The following is a 16,277-nucleotide window of genomic DNA, read 5'->3' as shown; positions in this document are numbered from 1 at the left end:
GCCTTTTCGCTCACTTTATTTTGGTGAAACTCACAGAGACATTGTTTCCCTTAGTCCTTGTCTATGTTGCAACTTTTCTGCAACATGTTACAAGTGCACAATGTACTTTACAGTACAGTGCGCTTGGGTCTTCGTGTCATTTCCAAAGGCCCTAGACACCCTCGAAGGATTTTTTAGGAGAAGTGCAGATGTGCCGTGGACAGGGCTGGTGGCAGCTTTTCTTTAATGTATTTTTAACCCTTTCTTGCCATGCAAACCGTGTTTACCGCGGTTGGCACAGAAAGGTTCTTTGTCCTGTCCTTTGGCCATCTTGCCCCTTCACCTTCCCCAGGTCGAGCCAACTGGGTTCAGTCCTTATTTGGGCATGGGCGCCAAGCTTTCGCGGGCTTCTGCATGCCTTGTGTGTGTGCCCCCAGGATGTGGGCTGGGCTGTCTAGTTGCAATCCACATCCTGGGTGCCAGAGAGTCTGGTGTACTGTGAATGACTGGGACCACCGTTGCTGCTGTGACCCTCTCTACCCTGAAGCCTGCTAAGTGAAACTGGCCTGATCCATCCACCAGGAGCAGAGAAATCGCCATTGAGTCCCGTTTGGGAATCAACACTGTAACATTGCCGCTGATAGCCGCAGAGCCACGCCATTACTGCATTTGAACCTGCAACCGAAGTGGACTCGACTGCGGAAGTTTGGTCCAGAGTGCGCCGGAGGTCGGTGAGTACTAGCAACCCTTACTGGTGGCCTCTAGCGCATCCATCCATTTCTACACACGAGTGTCCTCTGAGGGTCACTCTCCTTTCTACTGATAGCCTGAGCTATCGAACCATTCCCAACTGCTGGAACCTGTTCTGTCCTTTTGGGGAGACCCTCCACCAATAGTGGGAACTTATTCTGCATCACCTGAGCTGCTACAGACCCTACAAGAGACCCTACAAGAGTCCCTGTTTTTGCCCTGTTTTTGCCCTTCTGCACTACCGCGTGCACCAGCATTGCAATAAATGTTCCCCTCCCCACCGCCCGTGAAGGTAGCGCCTCTCCCAACATTTGAAGGATAAGCCCCCCGAAATGTAGGTTTTGTTGCACCCCTGAACACAAGCATACATACCATTCACCATATACACACACGCACACCCGGCCATCCATACATTTAATTGTGCACTCTTTCACCACAGAGGCACACCAAGCAGCCACCCATACATTCAAGTGTGCACCCTTTCACCGTACACGCACACACGCACACCCAGCCAGCCATACATTTGTGTGCACCCTTTCACCATACACTCACACAGGCTGCCACCTGCACATTTAAGCGTACACCCTTTCACCATACACTCACACACGTCATGGGGTTGAGGGAAGCCCTATTACTTGAAAAAGAAATCATTTCTTTTTGAAGTAACTCTGACTTCATAAAGAAATTATTTCAGTTAAGGACCGAACCATAACGGAAATAATTTCTTTATGAAGGCAGAGTGACTTCAAAAATAAACAATTTTCTTTTGAAGTCATAAGGTTCCCCCCACCCCATGACATCGAGGCCACCAGCCTGGGCTCTTGGATGTCATTGGGTGGGGGGAGCCCTCGGACTTCAAAAAGAAACTTTTGTTTGTAGTCCCTCTACCTTCATAAAGAAATATTTTCTGTTACAGAAATAATATCTTTGACTGCAGAGTGAATTCACAAACACAGGACATGTGCTGGCGAGGCCCCCCACACCACGGGGGCTGCAGGGGCCCCTGTTACGCCAGTGAACACTAAGCACTATTTTAAAGACAGTTTGCTGATCAGTGGAGTCAACACTCCTGCACTTAGGGATAGCGGATGCAGTAGACCAGTAGTGGATTCTACCTTGGTAGACCCAGAGGAAGTTGCCAGAGCGTCTCTGTTACCCACTAAGTTAGCTGATGGTCACCCTCTCAAGTTCCCAGTTATGCCTGTAAATCTTACTATAAATGGTACAGTAGTCAAGATCCCAGTGAGCATTCAGAGAGATGTCCCAGGAAAGGTCCTGCTGGGGAATGATTTCAGAGATTTAGGGCTTGTGGGTGACGCAGCAGAGAGACCATGCACAAGGTCACAAACAAGAGCTGCATTGGCCAAGTCCAATGCCAAGCCTAAGCCAAAGGGGAAACCCAAGGCTAAAGGAGTCAAGAAAAACAAAAGCTGGAGAGGAGATATTCCCCCTAACTCACCTGGAGGTAGTTGGTCAAACACCTGAACCTGATGAGGGAGAGATGTTGCCTGAAATCCTCAATCCCCATGACCATCCTGAACTGCAGAGTTTGTTAGTAGAAGGTGGTCCTGACAGGGTTGAGTTCAGTAAGGGTCAATGTGAGTACCCTTCTTTGGAAGGCCTAAGGAGACATGTCTGCTCCCAGCTTGAGGGTGACCCTCCTGGGAAGCATAGGATTTATTGGGAAGGTGGGCTCCTTTACAGTGAGCTCATAGAGTCTACAGAAGAAGACCATAGGAGGTTGGTGGTTACCCTTGCTGTAAGACCCTTCCTCTTGCAGTTGGCGCATGAAGTCCCCCTTGCTGGTCACCGTGGCATCAAGAGAACCAAGCAAAGGTTATCCATGCATTTCTACTGGCCCAAGATGGGGGTGCAAGTAGAAAGTCACTGCAGGAGTTGTGCCACATGCCAGTTATCTGGGAAGAGTGGCATAGCAATCCAAGCTCCATGGGTACCACTCCCAGTTGTCGGGGTACAATTTGAGAGGGTAGAGATTCACATAGTTGGTCCCCTTGACCCCCAAACATCCTCAGGCAATAGGCTTATCCTGGTGCTGGTCGACCATGCCACCAGGTATCCTGAGGCCATCCCATTGAAGACTGTGACTGCCAAGTCAGTTGCAAAAGCTTTACTTGGCATATTTACTATGGTTGGCTTCCCTAAAGAAGTTGTGTCTGATAGGGGCAGCAACTTTATGTCAAAGTATATGCAGGCCATGTGGAAGGAATGTGGTGTAACCTATACGTTTTTATCTGCATGCGACCCACAAACCGTTGCTCTAGTTGAGTGGTTTAACAGGACCCTTAAGAGCATGATTGGGGCTCTGGAAGAGTCCCAAAGAAGAAAATGGGATCTTCTATTGCCATGCTTACTGTTTGCCTACAGAGAGGTACCTCGGGAGGGTGTTGGCTTCAGCCCCTTGGAACTCCTGTTTGGTCACCCTGTGAGGGGACACTTAGCAATAGTCAAGGAGGGGTGGGAGATGCCCAATCCCCCTGTCACTACCAATGTAGTAGACTATGTGCTAGGACTAAGAAAAAGGATGGTACTCCTGATGGGTCTGGCTAGTGCGAAACTGAAGGCAGGACAATGTGTGTAACATTGGTATGACCAGAAGGCTGTTCTCATCAATTTCACAACAGGTCAGCAAGTCCTAATCATGAATCCTATAAGGCCTAGAGCTTTACAGGACAAATGGTCAGGCCCTTACACAGTGGTGGAGTCACTAGGTGAGGTCAACAATTTAGTGGACATTGGAAGAGCTGGACAAGCTCCAAAAGTGTTCCATGTAAATAGACTGAAGGCTTTCATCCCAAGAGTTGAAATAGTTGCACTGCTGCTGGCTTTAGATGTTGAGAAGGAGGAGTCAGAACCTCTTCCTGACCTGTTCCAGGGCAGTCCTTCAGACCGTTCCATTGAGGGTCTCAAGGTAGCCCCTCACCTGACTTCTGATCAACAAGAGGAGGTGAGAAGTTTGCTGAGGCAGTTCTCCCCCTTGTTTCCACAAGTTCCTGGTTTGACACCTTGGTGCAAACATGACATTGACACAGGAGATAATATACCTACTAAGAGTAGGGGACACAGAATGTCAGACAAAGTATGGTCTTACATTAAGACAGAGGTCAACAAGATTTTGGATCTTGGGGTGGTTGAACCCTCCAGTAGTCTTTGGTCCAGCCCGGTGGTTTTGGTACTAAAGGCAGGTACCTCTGAGTTAAGGTTCTGTGTGGATTACAGTGCTCTGAATGCTGTCACCAAGACAGATGCACACCCCTTGCCAAGAACAGATGAGCTGGTGGATACTTTGGGTGCCTCCAAATACCTCAGCACAATTGACCTCACTGCAGACTATTGACAAATAGCCCTTGCAGAACATGCCAAGGAGAAGACAGCTTTCGCAACACCAGAGGGTCTTTACCAGTTCAGGGTAATGCCTTTTGGTTGAAGAATGCACCTGCCACTTTTCAGAGGCTTGTGAATCATGTCCTTAATGGGTTGGATGAATTCTGTCTTGCATATCTGGATGATATAGCAGTTTTCAGTGCCACTTGGGAGGGTCATGTGAAAGACCTTAGAATTGTGTAGCAGACTCTTCCCTGGGCCCACTTGACCATAAAGGCCAGCAAGTGCCAGATTGGACAAGGATCAGTGGTCTACCTTGGACATGAGGTAGGTTGATGGAGGATACAGCTCTACCCAGTAAAGTACAAGCAGTACAAGACTGGCCTACACGTGCTACACAATCCCAGTGAGGGCCTTTTTAGAACTCACTGGGTACTACAGACATTTCATGACAGACTATGGCACCATAGCTGCCCCTCTGACTGCTCTCACAACTCCTAAGAAACCCAAGAAGGTAACTTAGTCTGAAGAGTGTGGGAAGGCCTTCAATGGCTTAAGACTCCTTGTGCCAGGCCCCTGTACTCAGGGCCCCTGATTACCAAAGAAGGTTTTACTGTGCAGACAGATGACACTGACACTGGGATAGGAGCTGTACTATCACAAGTAGATGAGAAGGGTAGGGAACACCCTATTGGCTTCTTTAGTCGACCAGTTTAAGGACAGAGAGCTCAGATGGTCCACAGTAGAGAAATAATGTTTCTCCGCTGTGTGGGCCCTAAGGAAGCTGAGGCCCCACCTCTATGGGCTCACTTAACTGTGCAAACTGACCATAAGCCCTTAAAGTGGCTAATGAACATGAAGGGAGAGAATCCAAAGTTGCTCAGATGGTCCATAAACCTTCATGGTGCTGACTTCATCTTTGAGCATAGGCCAGGTGTCCAACATAGCAATGCTGATGGGTTGTCCAAATGTGTAACCACTTGAACATGAGACTAATCCAGGGGTGGATTAATTCCCCCTGTCCTTGGTCTGGGAGGGGCGAGTGTTGTGTAACCCCCTAACATTTTGCTGCTGTAGAGCACAGCCTTCAGCTGCACTCTACTGGACTTTTTGCTCACTTTATTATCGGGAAACTGACATCCCCTTCAAGACAGTCAGTACTGGGAGACATTGTTTCCCTTAGTCCTTGTCTATGTTGCAACTTTTCTGCAACATGTTACAAGTGCACAATGTACCTTACACTACCATGCGCTTGGGTTTTCCTGTCATTTGCAAAGGCCCTGGACACCCTGGAAGGATGTTTTAGCAGAAGTGCAGATGTGCTGTGGACAGGGCTGGTGGCAGCTTATCTTTCATGTATTTATAACCCTTTCTTGCCATGCAAACCATGTTTACCGCGGTTGGCCAGGAAAGGTGGCCTGGCTCCAAAATGGCCATGCCACAAGGTTCTTTGTCCTGTCCTTTGGCCATCTTGCACCTTCACCTTCTCCAGGTTGAGCCAACCCGGGTCAGTCCTTATTTGGGCATGTAACTTCCTGCGAGGCGCCAAGCTTTCGCAGGTTTCTGCATGCCTTGTGTGTGTGCCCCCAGGATGTGGGCTGGACTGCCTAGTTGTAATCCACATCCTGTGTGCCAGAGTGTCTGGTGTGCTGTGAATGACTGGGACAACCGTGGTCCGTGATTGGTCCACGTCTGGTGTGCCTGCATGTGAGCAGATCTCCCAGTGGGTCCTTTTCGTTTTGCCGCGAAGGAGATTCTGGATAAGAGAAGGCTCAAAACACCCATACCAGGTCGATCTCGTGAGTTCTCACTGAACCTAGGATAGAATCCAAGTATCCTGAAACTAAGAAGCCGAGTTGAGGAACCGCTGGTGACCCGTTAGAAGGTTTGGCACCATGAGCACGCTGTTGTCCCGCTGGACCCCTCTGCATCTGATCGAACTGGAATGTCTGCGAAGATGCTTCGACCCATTTGAATAGTGGGACCAACTATTCTCGGCACCTTCCTCAAACCCTGCAAGTAAGCCTTCTCAGAAGGGTCCCTGGGCCAACCAGTGGGCTGACCAGCTTGCGTAGGACCTTTGCTCTGACACTGCCGTCATTTTGAGGAGACCCATGAAACTTGGTACATCACAAGCTCTGTGTTCACGGCACTCAAACACTGAATTTCGTACACTTGGAGTGCCCAGGTCTGGAGTAAAGAATGAGCAGAGTACACACGGTTACTGTGCCGCCCAGCCATGGTGACGAACTTCGCAGGTGCCTTGCTGCTGTGACCCTCTCTGCCCTGAATCCTGCTACAGTGAAACTGGCCTGATTCATCCACCAGGAGTGGAGAAATTGCCACTGTCCCTTTTGGTAATCAACGCTGTAACTTTGTCGCTGAAAGCCGCAGAGCCTGCAACCGAAGTGGACTCGACTGACGAAGTTTGGTCCGGAGTGCGCCGGGGGTCAGTGAGTACTAGCAACCTTTACTGATGGCCCTGACCGCATCCATCCATTTTTACGCACAAGTGTCCCCTGAGGGCCACTCTCCTTTCCACTGATAGCCTGAGCTACCGAACCATTCCCAACTCCTGGAACCTGTTCTGCCCTTTTGGGCAGAGCCTCCACGAATAGTGGGAACTTATTCTGCATCACCTCACCCACCTTCCTGAGCTACTACAGACCCTACAAGACACCCCGTTTTCGTCCTTCTGCACTACCACGTGCGCCAGCATTGCAAGTACATTTGAGCAATAGGCTCCACTCTTCATAGGGACTGGCCTGCCTTTCAGTTAGGATTGTGATTATTGCAGAATTGCCTAAAGACTATTTGCACTGCCTGCTTCCTTTCCTTTACAGGCTATGGACCCATTTTGTGCATTAACCCTTTAGGCCACTTGGTACTGTATATATGTATTTTAGTAAGATTGTGTTAGTTTAAAAGTATTACTGTTGATAATTGCTGTGTGTTGAAACTCAAAGGCCGTGAATAAATGTATCTGTATTTTTAATATATATACACCTTACTGAGAGTTATTTGTATTGTCCTTTACTCTGTGTGCTCATTGAGGTTTTTCAGTCACCCTCACCTCTCCTGAGACGTAGTCTTGACCGCTGCCAATGCTACCTTGATTTGATCTGGCTTGTCCAGAAGGTTACCCTGTTCTAAGAAACTAGGCTGGCCTTCTAAACCTCTGCCCACCAGGTCAGAGTTCAGAAATCCATCTTAACAGCAGGGTACCCCTGCAGCTGTCCTGGCCGCGTGACCGTGGCAACAATGATCTCTGCAGCGTGCCTGCAGAAACTGTCTGGTTGCCCCAGGTGCCCCCCAGGCTCCCACAACAAGTAGGCTTGGCAAACAAATAAATTGATAGCAGATGTGGGAAGGGACTGGGCGGAATGACATGCTTCAAATAGGTAAGGACTGGGATCGGTAAAAGGGTACATGCAGGTAATGTGCACTCACAAGTGCTCTGTGGTTCCATTGCTGGTGCTATACGTGGGGGCATGTCTAGAGATAGAAACGAATGTTAGCGCTCCCATTCTGGAATGCTGTGTTCCTGGCGCAAAAAAAACAGAAACGACAATGCACTGTTACGTACGTGTCCAGTCCTGCACACCTCAATAGAAGGCAGAAACGCTTCATAACACTGGGCCTGGGTGAGACAGCAGCAGAAGGTCAGGGAAGAGCGTCCTTTTCAAATTTGAGATGCGTAAGGTAATTGTGTTGATGTAGTAGGACATTATTTGCAAAAAATGACAGTTTCCATTATGTAAAATAAGCACTTTTTCATTGGCAATACATTTTGACATTGTCCGGGATCCTCCCTTTTTATGTAATTCTGCCCGTTGTGTTTTTCCTCTAAATTTTCCACGTTAAGAGTCTGAAGAATGCCCTTTTTATTTTGGGCTGTTATAAGCCGAAACTATTGCATTACAGTACAGACAGGGAGAAAAAGCATTTGAAGAGGGACACAAAGCCTGTAGGTGTTGTTTGGGTATTTGCCCACCCATTGACTGTCCATGGTCATGCTAATCCCTATGGCTATTCCGACCCACTTCCTGCCCCTACCTGCTCAAAACACCTCCTCATGGGAAATCTATGAGCTTGCTTTATTCAAGCCTTACCATCAAACTTTACACTCGAAGTGCCTGCCAGTGTTTTTTCAAAGCAATCTTCTGAGAATGAATGACTTAATTCGAGTTGTAAACCTGCTAATGGTGTAATAAAATGTCTTACCATGTCCAGCTCCAGCCAGTCGATTTATAAGCACTATGCGTGTCCTTTACTGAAGTCCTGTTAAAAACAAGCATTGGAAAAACCAACAGTTTTGGCTTGTGTATAAGTATTAGGCATTTGCCAGGCACTGCTATTAAATACCCAGATACTCGCACCATTTTGCACCTGCTACCATCAATGGCCAGTTAATACCACTATGACTGTGCCTGGCAAGTGTCTTTCCCATGCTTACACAAAAACGCCCAAACTGTTTGCATTGCCAATGCTTGTTTCCGGTGTTTGAATCCTGATACCATCAGGGATCATTGAAGGAACAAAACCAATCGAGATGTGAGGGTGGTTGTGAAAAAAAGATGCAAACAGACTCATATGTAGCCTATCTGTCAATCACTCCGTGCATGTGTTTATTCAATATATATATGTGAGGGATTGGATTAGGGCAGCATACAATTCACGTGGACTCGTTTGGTTTGTATTGTGTGCCTTCTCAGTACGACGTTCTTAATACTTTCTTTCCACACCATATGGAAAAATATTTCACTCCCTTATTTCCCAGCAATGATAGCACGTCGGAGGGTGTGTCATATTAATATGAGTTCGTATAAGTGCAGAAATAAAAAGACACATGCATATTTAAATTGCAAGCAAATATATTTTGTACACATATGTGTAAGTCAACATTACCAGTTGATGGGACACTGATCAACTGTGCTTACCAAAAACGATCTGTGCCTCCAGTAGAAAAGACCATAGCAGCCTACATTGCATTGTTAGGAGGCCTCACGCTGCGTTCCAGCTGCTGCGGAAACCAATCGGCGTTACGTGTGTGGCAGTAAGTTAACTGCTTAATGGCATACACCATCGTAGCCCATTTAGGTCCATCCATTGACAGACCCTTTCCTCGGTGTAGCAGAGCACGAAGCCGCATGGTCAGAACGTAGATCTCTAAATGTGTGGGTAAGCTCTGCTGCCTCAAAGTACACATTGTCAGCAGAGTGGATTTCACAGCAGAGACAGACTGCAATCTTCTGATTCAGTGAAGAATCACCATAAGATGACGATAGGAAATATGGAGCAGATTCTCCAAACCTTTTTTCGTGAGAGTGAGGAGTTGCGCTGGGCCAAAAAAAGGAGCAGCCCAATTCACAAAGGGCATCGGAAGGAGGGCATCCTACATGCCCTCATTCGGAGCCCGTTTCCCCCCTTTGCGCATTTGCACAAATAGGATGTACTTGTAAATGTCCAGAATAGAAGGTGTTCCGCTGCCATGGTCATTTCTGACCCTGTCGTGATTTTTTTATTTTTTATTGAGACAGCTGCTGTTGAAACTGTGGCTGGCACACTTGCACTTCCATTCCTCAAAGAATGGCCTCTCTCTGTGAAATGCACTCCCAGTGACCCTGTGGTTGCTGGGAGCCTGTCATACATTAGTGTCTGGTGTGCGCTCCTAAGATTGGTATGGGGGCTAGACAGCGCATCTTTGCGCCACTATCCAGCCCCTCCTGAAACGCGCAGGACACCTGTGAGAATATGGTGACCTGCACATTTCTGGAAGTAGCGAAAATTAAACGAGCCCAATTTGCTCTACTTTATGAGAATCTGGCCCTTTGTATCCAAATACACACTGCCCGATTCATGCAATGTTTCGCACGTTTTAAAGTGAATTTGCACTGCTCAAAGGTGACTTTGCACTGACGACACAAATCCTGAATTCATGGAACTGTGCAAAGTGTATTTTGTCAGTGTAAAGTCATTGTGCACTGCAAAAAATGACTAACTGATTGCACCGACTTTGCACTATAAAAATGCACTTTGCACAGTTGCATGAATCAGGGTTGGTGTCGGGAGTGCAAAGTCCGTTTTCAGCAGTGCAAAGTCACTTTGAACCCTGTACTAAAAATTCCATGAATCGGGCCCCAAGTCTTTAATTAAGACTACCCGTGGTAATTGCAAACGTAAGTATGACGAAATCGCCCAGTTTTGCACTGAACATATTTTGAAAACACCAAGATGGAAAAAGAAAAATCGGATCAAGTGAAATACACGGAAGCATCTTAATGTAATAAAGCTCATGTTTACACATATAATCATGTTTGTAATCACGAAATAATAAGTGTATTATCTCTCTACATAAACCTACGCATTAGATTATGAAAATGCTCAAATGTGGATTCTTTTCAATGCCATTAAATTAGACAAAAGGGGTTCCGGGAACCGATATAAGAGTTTTGTGAACAAAATTATGGAAGCCTACACTGTGTCCATGTTAAGTGCCCAGTTGAATTCTGCCCAAATGTTCATAACAAGTTGTGGTGGAGATGGGTGTGACTGTGGTATTGCTTGCAGTGGTGGGTGTAATGGTCGAGGCAGCGTTGGCTATGGTGGTGGTGTTGGTGTCACTGTTAGTAGCAGTAGTGGGTTAAAATGAGTGTGTGCAGAGCGTTTAAGAGGTGCACGTGAGACAAGAGCACCTGAAATGAGGGGCGCTGGGGAGAGGGGCGTTCAGAGTGGAGTGGGAAGAAAAGAAAGTTGAGGCGGAAGAGGTGAAAGGGAGACACTGTAGGAGCGAGGGGAGAGGAGGATAGCACAGGGGCAAAGCGCTGATCTTGGAAGCAAGATATATATACTTACATATATTATTATTATTTTATTGTATTCAGTTAAATAATTAACGTTTACAATCTTATATTTTTTATACAAAACATGAATCAGTTCATTTTCATCATTACATATAAAGAAAATTCATTTTCGTAATTACATACAAGCATGAAAACACACTTAAAACGCTCAGAATTGATAAAAGACAAAAGAAAGGAATTCAGATTAATACCAAAAAGGACAAATTAGAATTGTGGAAACATAGCCTTCAAAAATGTACAACTGAGATTCACAATTAATAAACCCAGACAGGGCTGCACTTCATTATGATATTATAAATTCAGAGCATTCAAATAGTTTACAGTTGCAATCCTGATGCTCACCAAACGATCAGAAAACATAATTTTCCATCTTAATTCTTGATTTAAATCTGCAAAAAAATGATATAATTTGGCAAAATGTGTTTTCCTCAAAGTTACCAACTGGGAGCAATCCATTACCAGATGTTTGATGGTTTCCCCTGGCAGATGACAAAAACGACTAATGTTGTCTAGTGTCGTAATTATGCTTCTATCCGCCAGTACTTCCTTTGTTGGCCATAACTTAAATCTTAAATGCATGATTGCTGACCGGACATTCATAGATGGACAACTTATTAAGTAAGATGACATGGTTCTGTACTTTTTATCAATCATGCAATCACCATCAACGTGTTTATAATTCAAACATAGCTCTCTAGTTTGAATCCAGTTGATGGTAAAGATTTGAAGTTTGGCCTTCATCGGGTTTGTAACTAGAAGATCAATTGAAACATTAGCATTTATGAGTGTATTGTAGATACTACACAACCATTTCCTAGCAAAAGCATCATTAGAATGTAACAGATAAGTGGATAATGTTTTCAGAACAGTTGTGACATCATTACACATAAGACATTTCCTGAAAAGGGCACACATGCGCCAGTGATACTCAGCGGCTAGTGAGACTAAGCCTAGTTCATAGCGGATCCATACTACTGGAACCCCTTGGGGCAGATGTAGAATTTGTCTCCAGAATAGTGCTTCCAATTTGTCAAAGGTGTAGTCATCTATTAACTCTAAAGCTTCCATTCCATAAAGAAGAACAGGGGTGCATTTTTGCGTGTAATAGGTCCACGCTGGTATGATGGAAAATTTACCGTATTTTCTCATTATGATTTTGGTTTGAGATATCGCTGTTTGCAATTTTTGTTGCAGCCGATCTAAATGACTTTGATTACAGTAGCTCATGTCAATTGTGACGCCAAGGTATATGTATTGGTTTACTATGTCGATTTTGACATTCTGTATAGTCCAGTTCATTACATTACAGTTCATCCTTTTTGGAGCATACATCACAATTTTGTTTTTTCCCTAATGAATGCTCAGTTGGTTACTCTGAATGTACTGAGTGAAAAGAGTTAATAGAGTTTGTAAGCCCACCGGACTTTTGGAGCAGAGTACTAAATCATCCGCGTATAATAAGGCTACTATTGGCCTTCCATCTATTTTTGGAGCATCTGTGTTTTGATTGCAAAATGCTTCTTTAATATGATAAATAAAGAAGCTGAACAGCGCATACGCTAAAATGCACCCCTGTTTCAATCCTTTTGCAGTATTAATTACTGGGGAGAGTAAGCCTTCAGCATTTAATCTAATTTGTACGGAAGTATTCGAATGAAGTGCAAAGATGATGTCCGTGAGTGTTTTTATATATATTATTATATAATACCAAGCAGAGCGACAGAGGTTCCCGGATCCGGCTTAGAAACCGAACTCAGGTGCGGTATTAGGTGCTTTTTGGGGGGGGGGCGAGCAATTACATTAATTCCAGGAAGAAATAAAGGGAAGGGCAGTGTTTCGACTTGGGAAGATAACGAAGACCAGACAGGCACATGGCAGAGAGGCTCAGGATGAGAAAGCTAATGGGTGTGAGCTGTGCAAGGTGATGCAGGGAGATCATTCGTTGAAAATGCTCAAAAAGTTAGTAGTATATAAATTTGCTTTAATTTTTAATCACACGTCAAATAACATATTGAAACATATGAAATGCACATAAAGTACACCCCTCTATACTAAGTGGTTTCTGGTACATAGTGAAAGAGCACTGACCCAATAGTTCCCCCTGGGGAGCCCTTTGCCACCCAAACCAAAACCTGCCTCAGCTATTGGAAAAATCCTATCTAAGTGCATACTACTGTGCTACCTTCTGTGAAAAGGTTTGGCTTCTCACATGCCGGTGACATTTTTAAGCCCACTGCCTACTCTTTCTTGTCACATAGGCCATGTGTGTGGTAGAGGTTCCAGACAGAAAAAACACAACCACAAATCCCAGGCCTCTGAAGAGCTTATTTCGGGACTGCTTAAAAAGAGTTTGCTTTATTGAACAGTTTTTCAAATGGTCTTCTGCACGCCATGAATAACAATCTGCAATGTTGGGTGTATTTTCTGCTTTAAAACACAGTAGTAAAAACCAAATGTGATTATTTTTATGCTCACATCAATTAGTATTCTGGAACTTGTAAACTTCCCTTGTTGATGAAGAAAATTAAGATAGAATCATTCTCCTTTTGCATAACATATGTCTGTGTTTTAAATACAAATGTATATATATCTTAAGTTGGGTTATTATGTGAGTTGTGACATTTCCAAGTCAGTAAGTATTTCAAAACTGTCAGCCCTTTAAGGGAAATTGAGCTCACAGGGTGAATTGTTAAAAAGATCCTTGCTCGTAGTTTAACTGGCTGTATTGTCTCATATGTAATGATAGTGATCATTGATGCATTGCACAGCACAATGTCATTTGTTCCAAACGTCACTAATGGCAACACCACTGAAAAAAACGGTCCTCTTCTAATCTCACTCTAGGTCTGCATATGTGCACCTTCCTCATAGCTCTTAATTGCTATACTCCATGGAGGTTGTACCTTCCTCGTTGCTTTCAATCTGACTCCTGTATCCAAGATTGAACATGTTTATGTTCTGTGAGGCTGGTAATCTTCTATATCTATTCTGGGGTATGTGTACCATTTCAGTTTGAGCGAATAAGTGGCACTTAAGGGCCATCTTTGAGCCAAAACTATTGCATTGCATTTATTGTAGGAGGGAGACGACACGTGGAGGGACACAGATTGTGGGTGTTGTTTGGCTATTTATGAACACATTGACTACCCATGATCATGCTAATTCGTGTAGCCATTCCCACCCACTGCCTTTTCCTCCCTGCCCAAAACACATTCTCCTCTGAGCTCTTTGAGATGACCAATCAAACAGTAACATCAAGCTTTAGCCCGTCAGTGTTATTTCTAAAAATTCTGCTGAGAGCTAATGGCTTAATTTCAGCTGTAAATCGTTCTTGGTTTAATAAATAAATGGCTTAACAAAGTGCGTCTTCAGCCACTTGATTTATATGTCTTTGATGTACTGTCGAAAATAAGCCCCAACAATTTTGACTTGAGATATTAGATAAGCACTTGCAAGGTACTAACATCATGACAAGGTAATCACTGCATTTTCCAAACTGTTGCAACCAGATAGTACCATTTTATCAGTGCCTAGAATAAACTGTTCCATACCTATACAAAAGCCTAAACTGTTGGCTTGCCAGTGTGGAATTAGCTAGAACACAAGTGCTCTCAATGTAGACAGGTTATGTTGCCATACAAATGCCCCTTGGTTATTATTCTGGTTTCAGAAAGGAGGAGAAAAAGGTAATTGAAGGAAGTACCTATGCTTATTTTCATCACTGTGGCGCAGCAGAACAAGCTGCAAGTTGTGATCTCGAACAGGAGGACAATCAGAGATTCTGAATTCCTTCATTATTTGTGTTTGAGGGCCCCGAATACATCGGTGCCCGTGCCCCAAAATCCCTTAATATGGCCTTGTTTTTTACAAACAAAATCATGACTTTGGTATATGTTATGAATCCTGACTAATTTCTCCGGACATCCAATTTATCAGAAAAGTGGCCCACCTAGAAAATAATGAAAGAATGTGCAGACATAGTGGATACATATAAGGATTAGTTATCTTTTATTGAGACGATGCTACAAGAACTATACTCAAGCGAACGCAGGTCACTTCGAAGGGACTTTACACAGAGCTAATGTACGCGTGAAGAAGCGCTGGGCCGGAGGTAAAATGTGCCGAGGGCAGCACTCTCCTCCCTCACCCCCCACTTCCTGACGCATTCCACCAGCCTGAATCTATACTTAACCGCGGCCAGGGCGCTGGGAATCCTGCACCGTATTAGGACATGAGAGGCCAGCAGGGTAGCCTGAGGACCACCAATGCCATACACCCAGCGAGGGTGACAATCCCGCAAGAGCAGGAGGAAATACACCACCACACAACACCGATACTGATACAAGACCCCAATATATTTAAGAATGTTAATGCGATTTCGCGAAACCTCTTAGAAATGTTGAGCCAATGAGGTATTCCACAATAATAAGACCATGCCAGACAGGAAGTGAACGCTCCAAAATGCCTGTACCCTGAGAAAGACAGAAGGCACCTGTCAGAAGGCATCGAGGGGCAGCAGGTCTGGCCATGCATTGCTAGTAGTGTTGGACTTGCACCGATTTTGGAGAAACAATCCCTACGCTTTTACTTGATGTTGTCCCGGTCATTAAAGTGTATTTCTAACAGCCAAACGTTGTGGATGGCCGCCTTAACATTTTCGCATGTCGCTAAAATAGCGTCAGAAAGGTGGACACCTTGCCATTGTGTCTGGAACCCCATGCGTGGCGCCATGCCTCGGGGAAGTGTGTGTGTGTGTGTGCCTGTGTGTGTCGGTTCATTCTCCGCCCCCTGTCCGCTGCTGTTATGCCCTCCTGGCACCACGCGCGTGGGCTGTGCCTCGAGTGTCACAGCTCGGGGAGGAGCCGCAGCAGGCAAAGGTGAGCGCGCCACCTACCCAGCTGTCATCGCGATGTTGTAGAGCGTGAGCCACGCCGTCGCGAAGGTGCCAATGGGCTTCTTCTTGGGCTGCTCCTTCTCCTCGGCCGGCCCGTCTTCCTCGGTGGACGCCATGGTGGTGCGCACGAGACGCGGCTCCGTGTGGCCGAGGTCGAAAGAGCTCAGACCAAGCTACGCCGGACAGCTGGGGACGGTCGCGCGCCCCCCCCGTCCCCCGCCCTGCTCCCGAGGGACCACGGGCAACCAATCACCTTCTGCGGGGCAACTGGGCACGTCTTGACAGCTTGCTCTTTCGCATGTATGCCGGCTCGTGATTGGTTTTGCCAGTGTCTACTGGCTGAAGGGACCGAAGCTTTCATCGACTCGATTCAAAGTTCTGCGTAGGCATTACACATCTAGTGCCAATATCGCCGCAAAAAAATCAATAAAACTCTTTTAACTGAAAGT

The 16,277-nt window shown here is 45.6% G+C and overlaps 1 protein-coding gene across 2 annotated transcripts in view; it reads right to left on the bottom strand.

Moving 5' to 3' along the window:
• The window catches only part of HACD1 (3-hydroxyacyl-CoA dehydratase 1), a 420,976-nt gene extending 404,943 nt beyond the window's left edge, over positions 1-16,033 (bottom strand). Inside the window, exon 1 of one of the 2 annotated variants that reach the window (XM_069648346.1) lies at positions 15,829-16,033. In XM_069648346.1, coding sequence (XP_069504447.1) covers positions 15,829-15,944 — 116 coding nt within the window. In that variant the 5' untranslated portion in view covers positions 15,945-16,033. The remainder of the gene's footprint in view (positions 1-15,828) is intronic. The other variant, XM_069648345.1, reaches the window with a different exon arrangement.
• Between the last annotated feature and the right edge of the window lie 244 nt (positions 16,034-16,277).

Source organism: Ambystoma mexicanum, chromosome 2q (assembly GCF_040938575.1).
Source record: "Ambystoma mexicanum isolate Mex_15411 chromosome 2q, UKY_AmexF1_1, whole genome shotgun sequence".
Classification (NCBI taxonomy): Eukaryota; Metazoa; Chordata; class Amphibia; order Caudata; family Ambystomatidae; genus Ambystoma; species Ambystoma mexicanum.
This window is presented reverse-complemented; position numbering and strand designations above follow the sequence as displayed.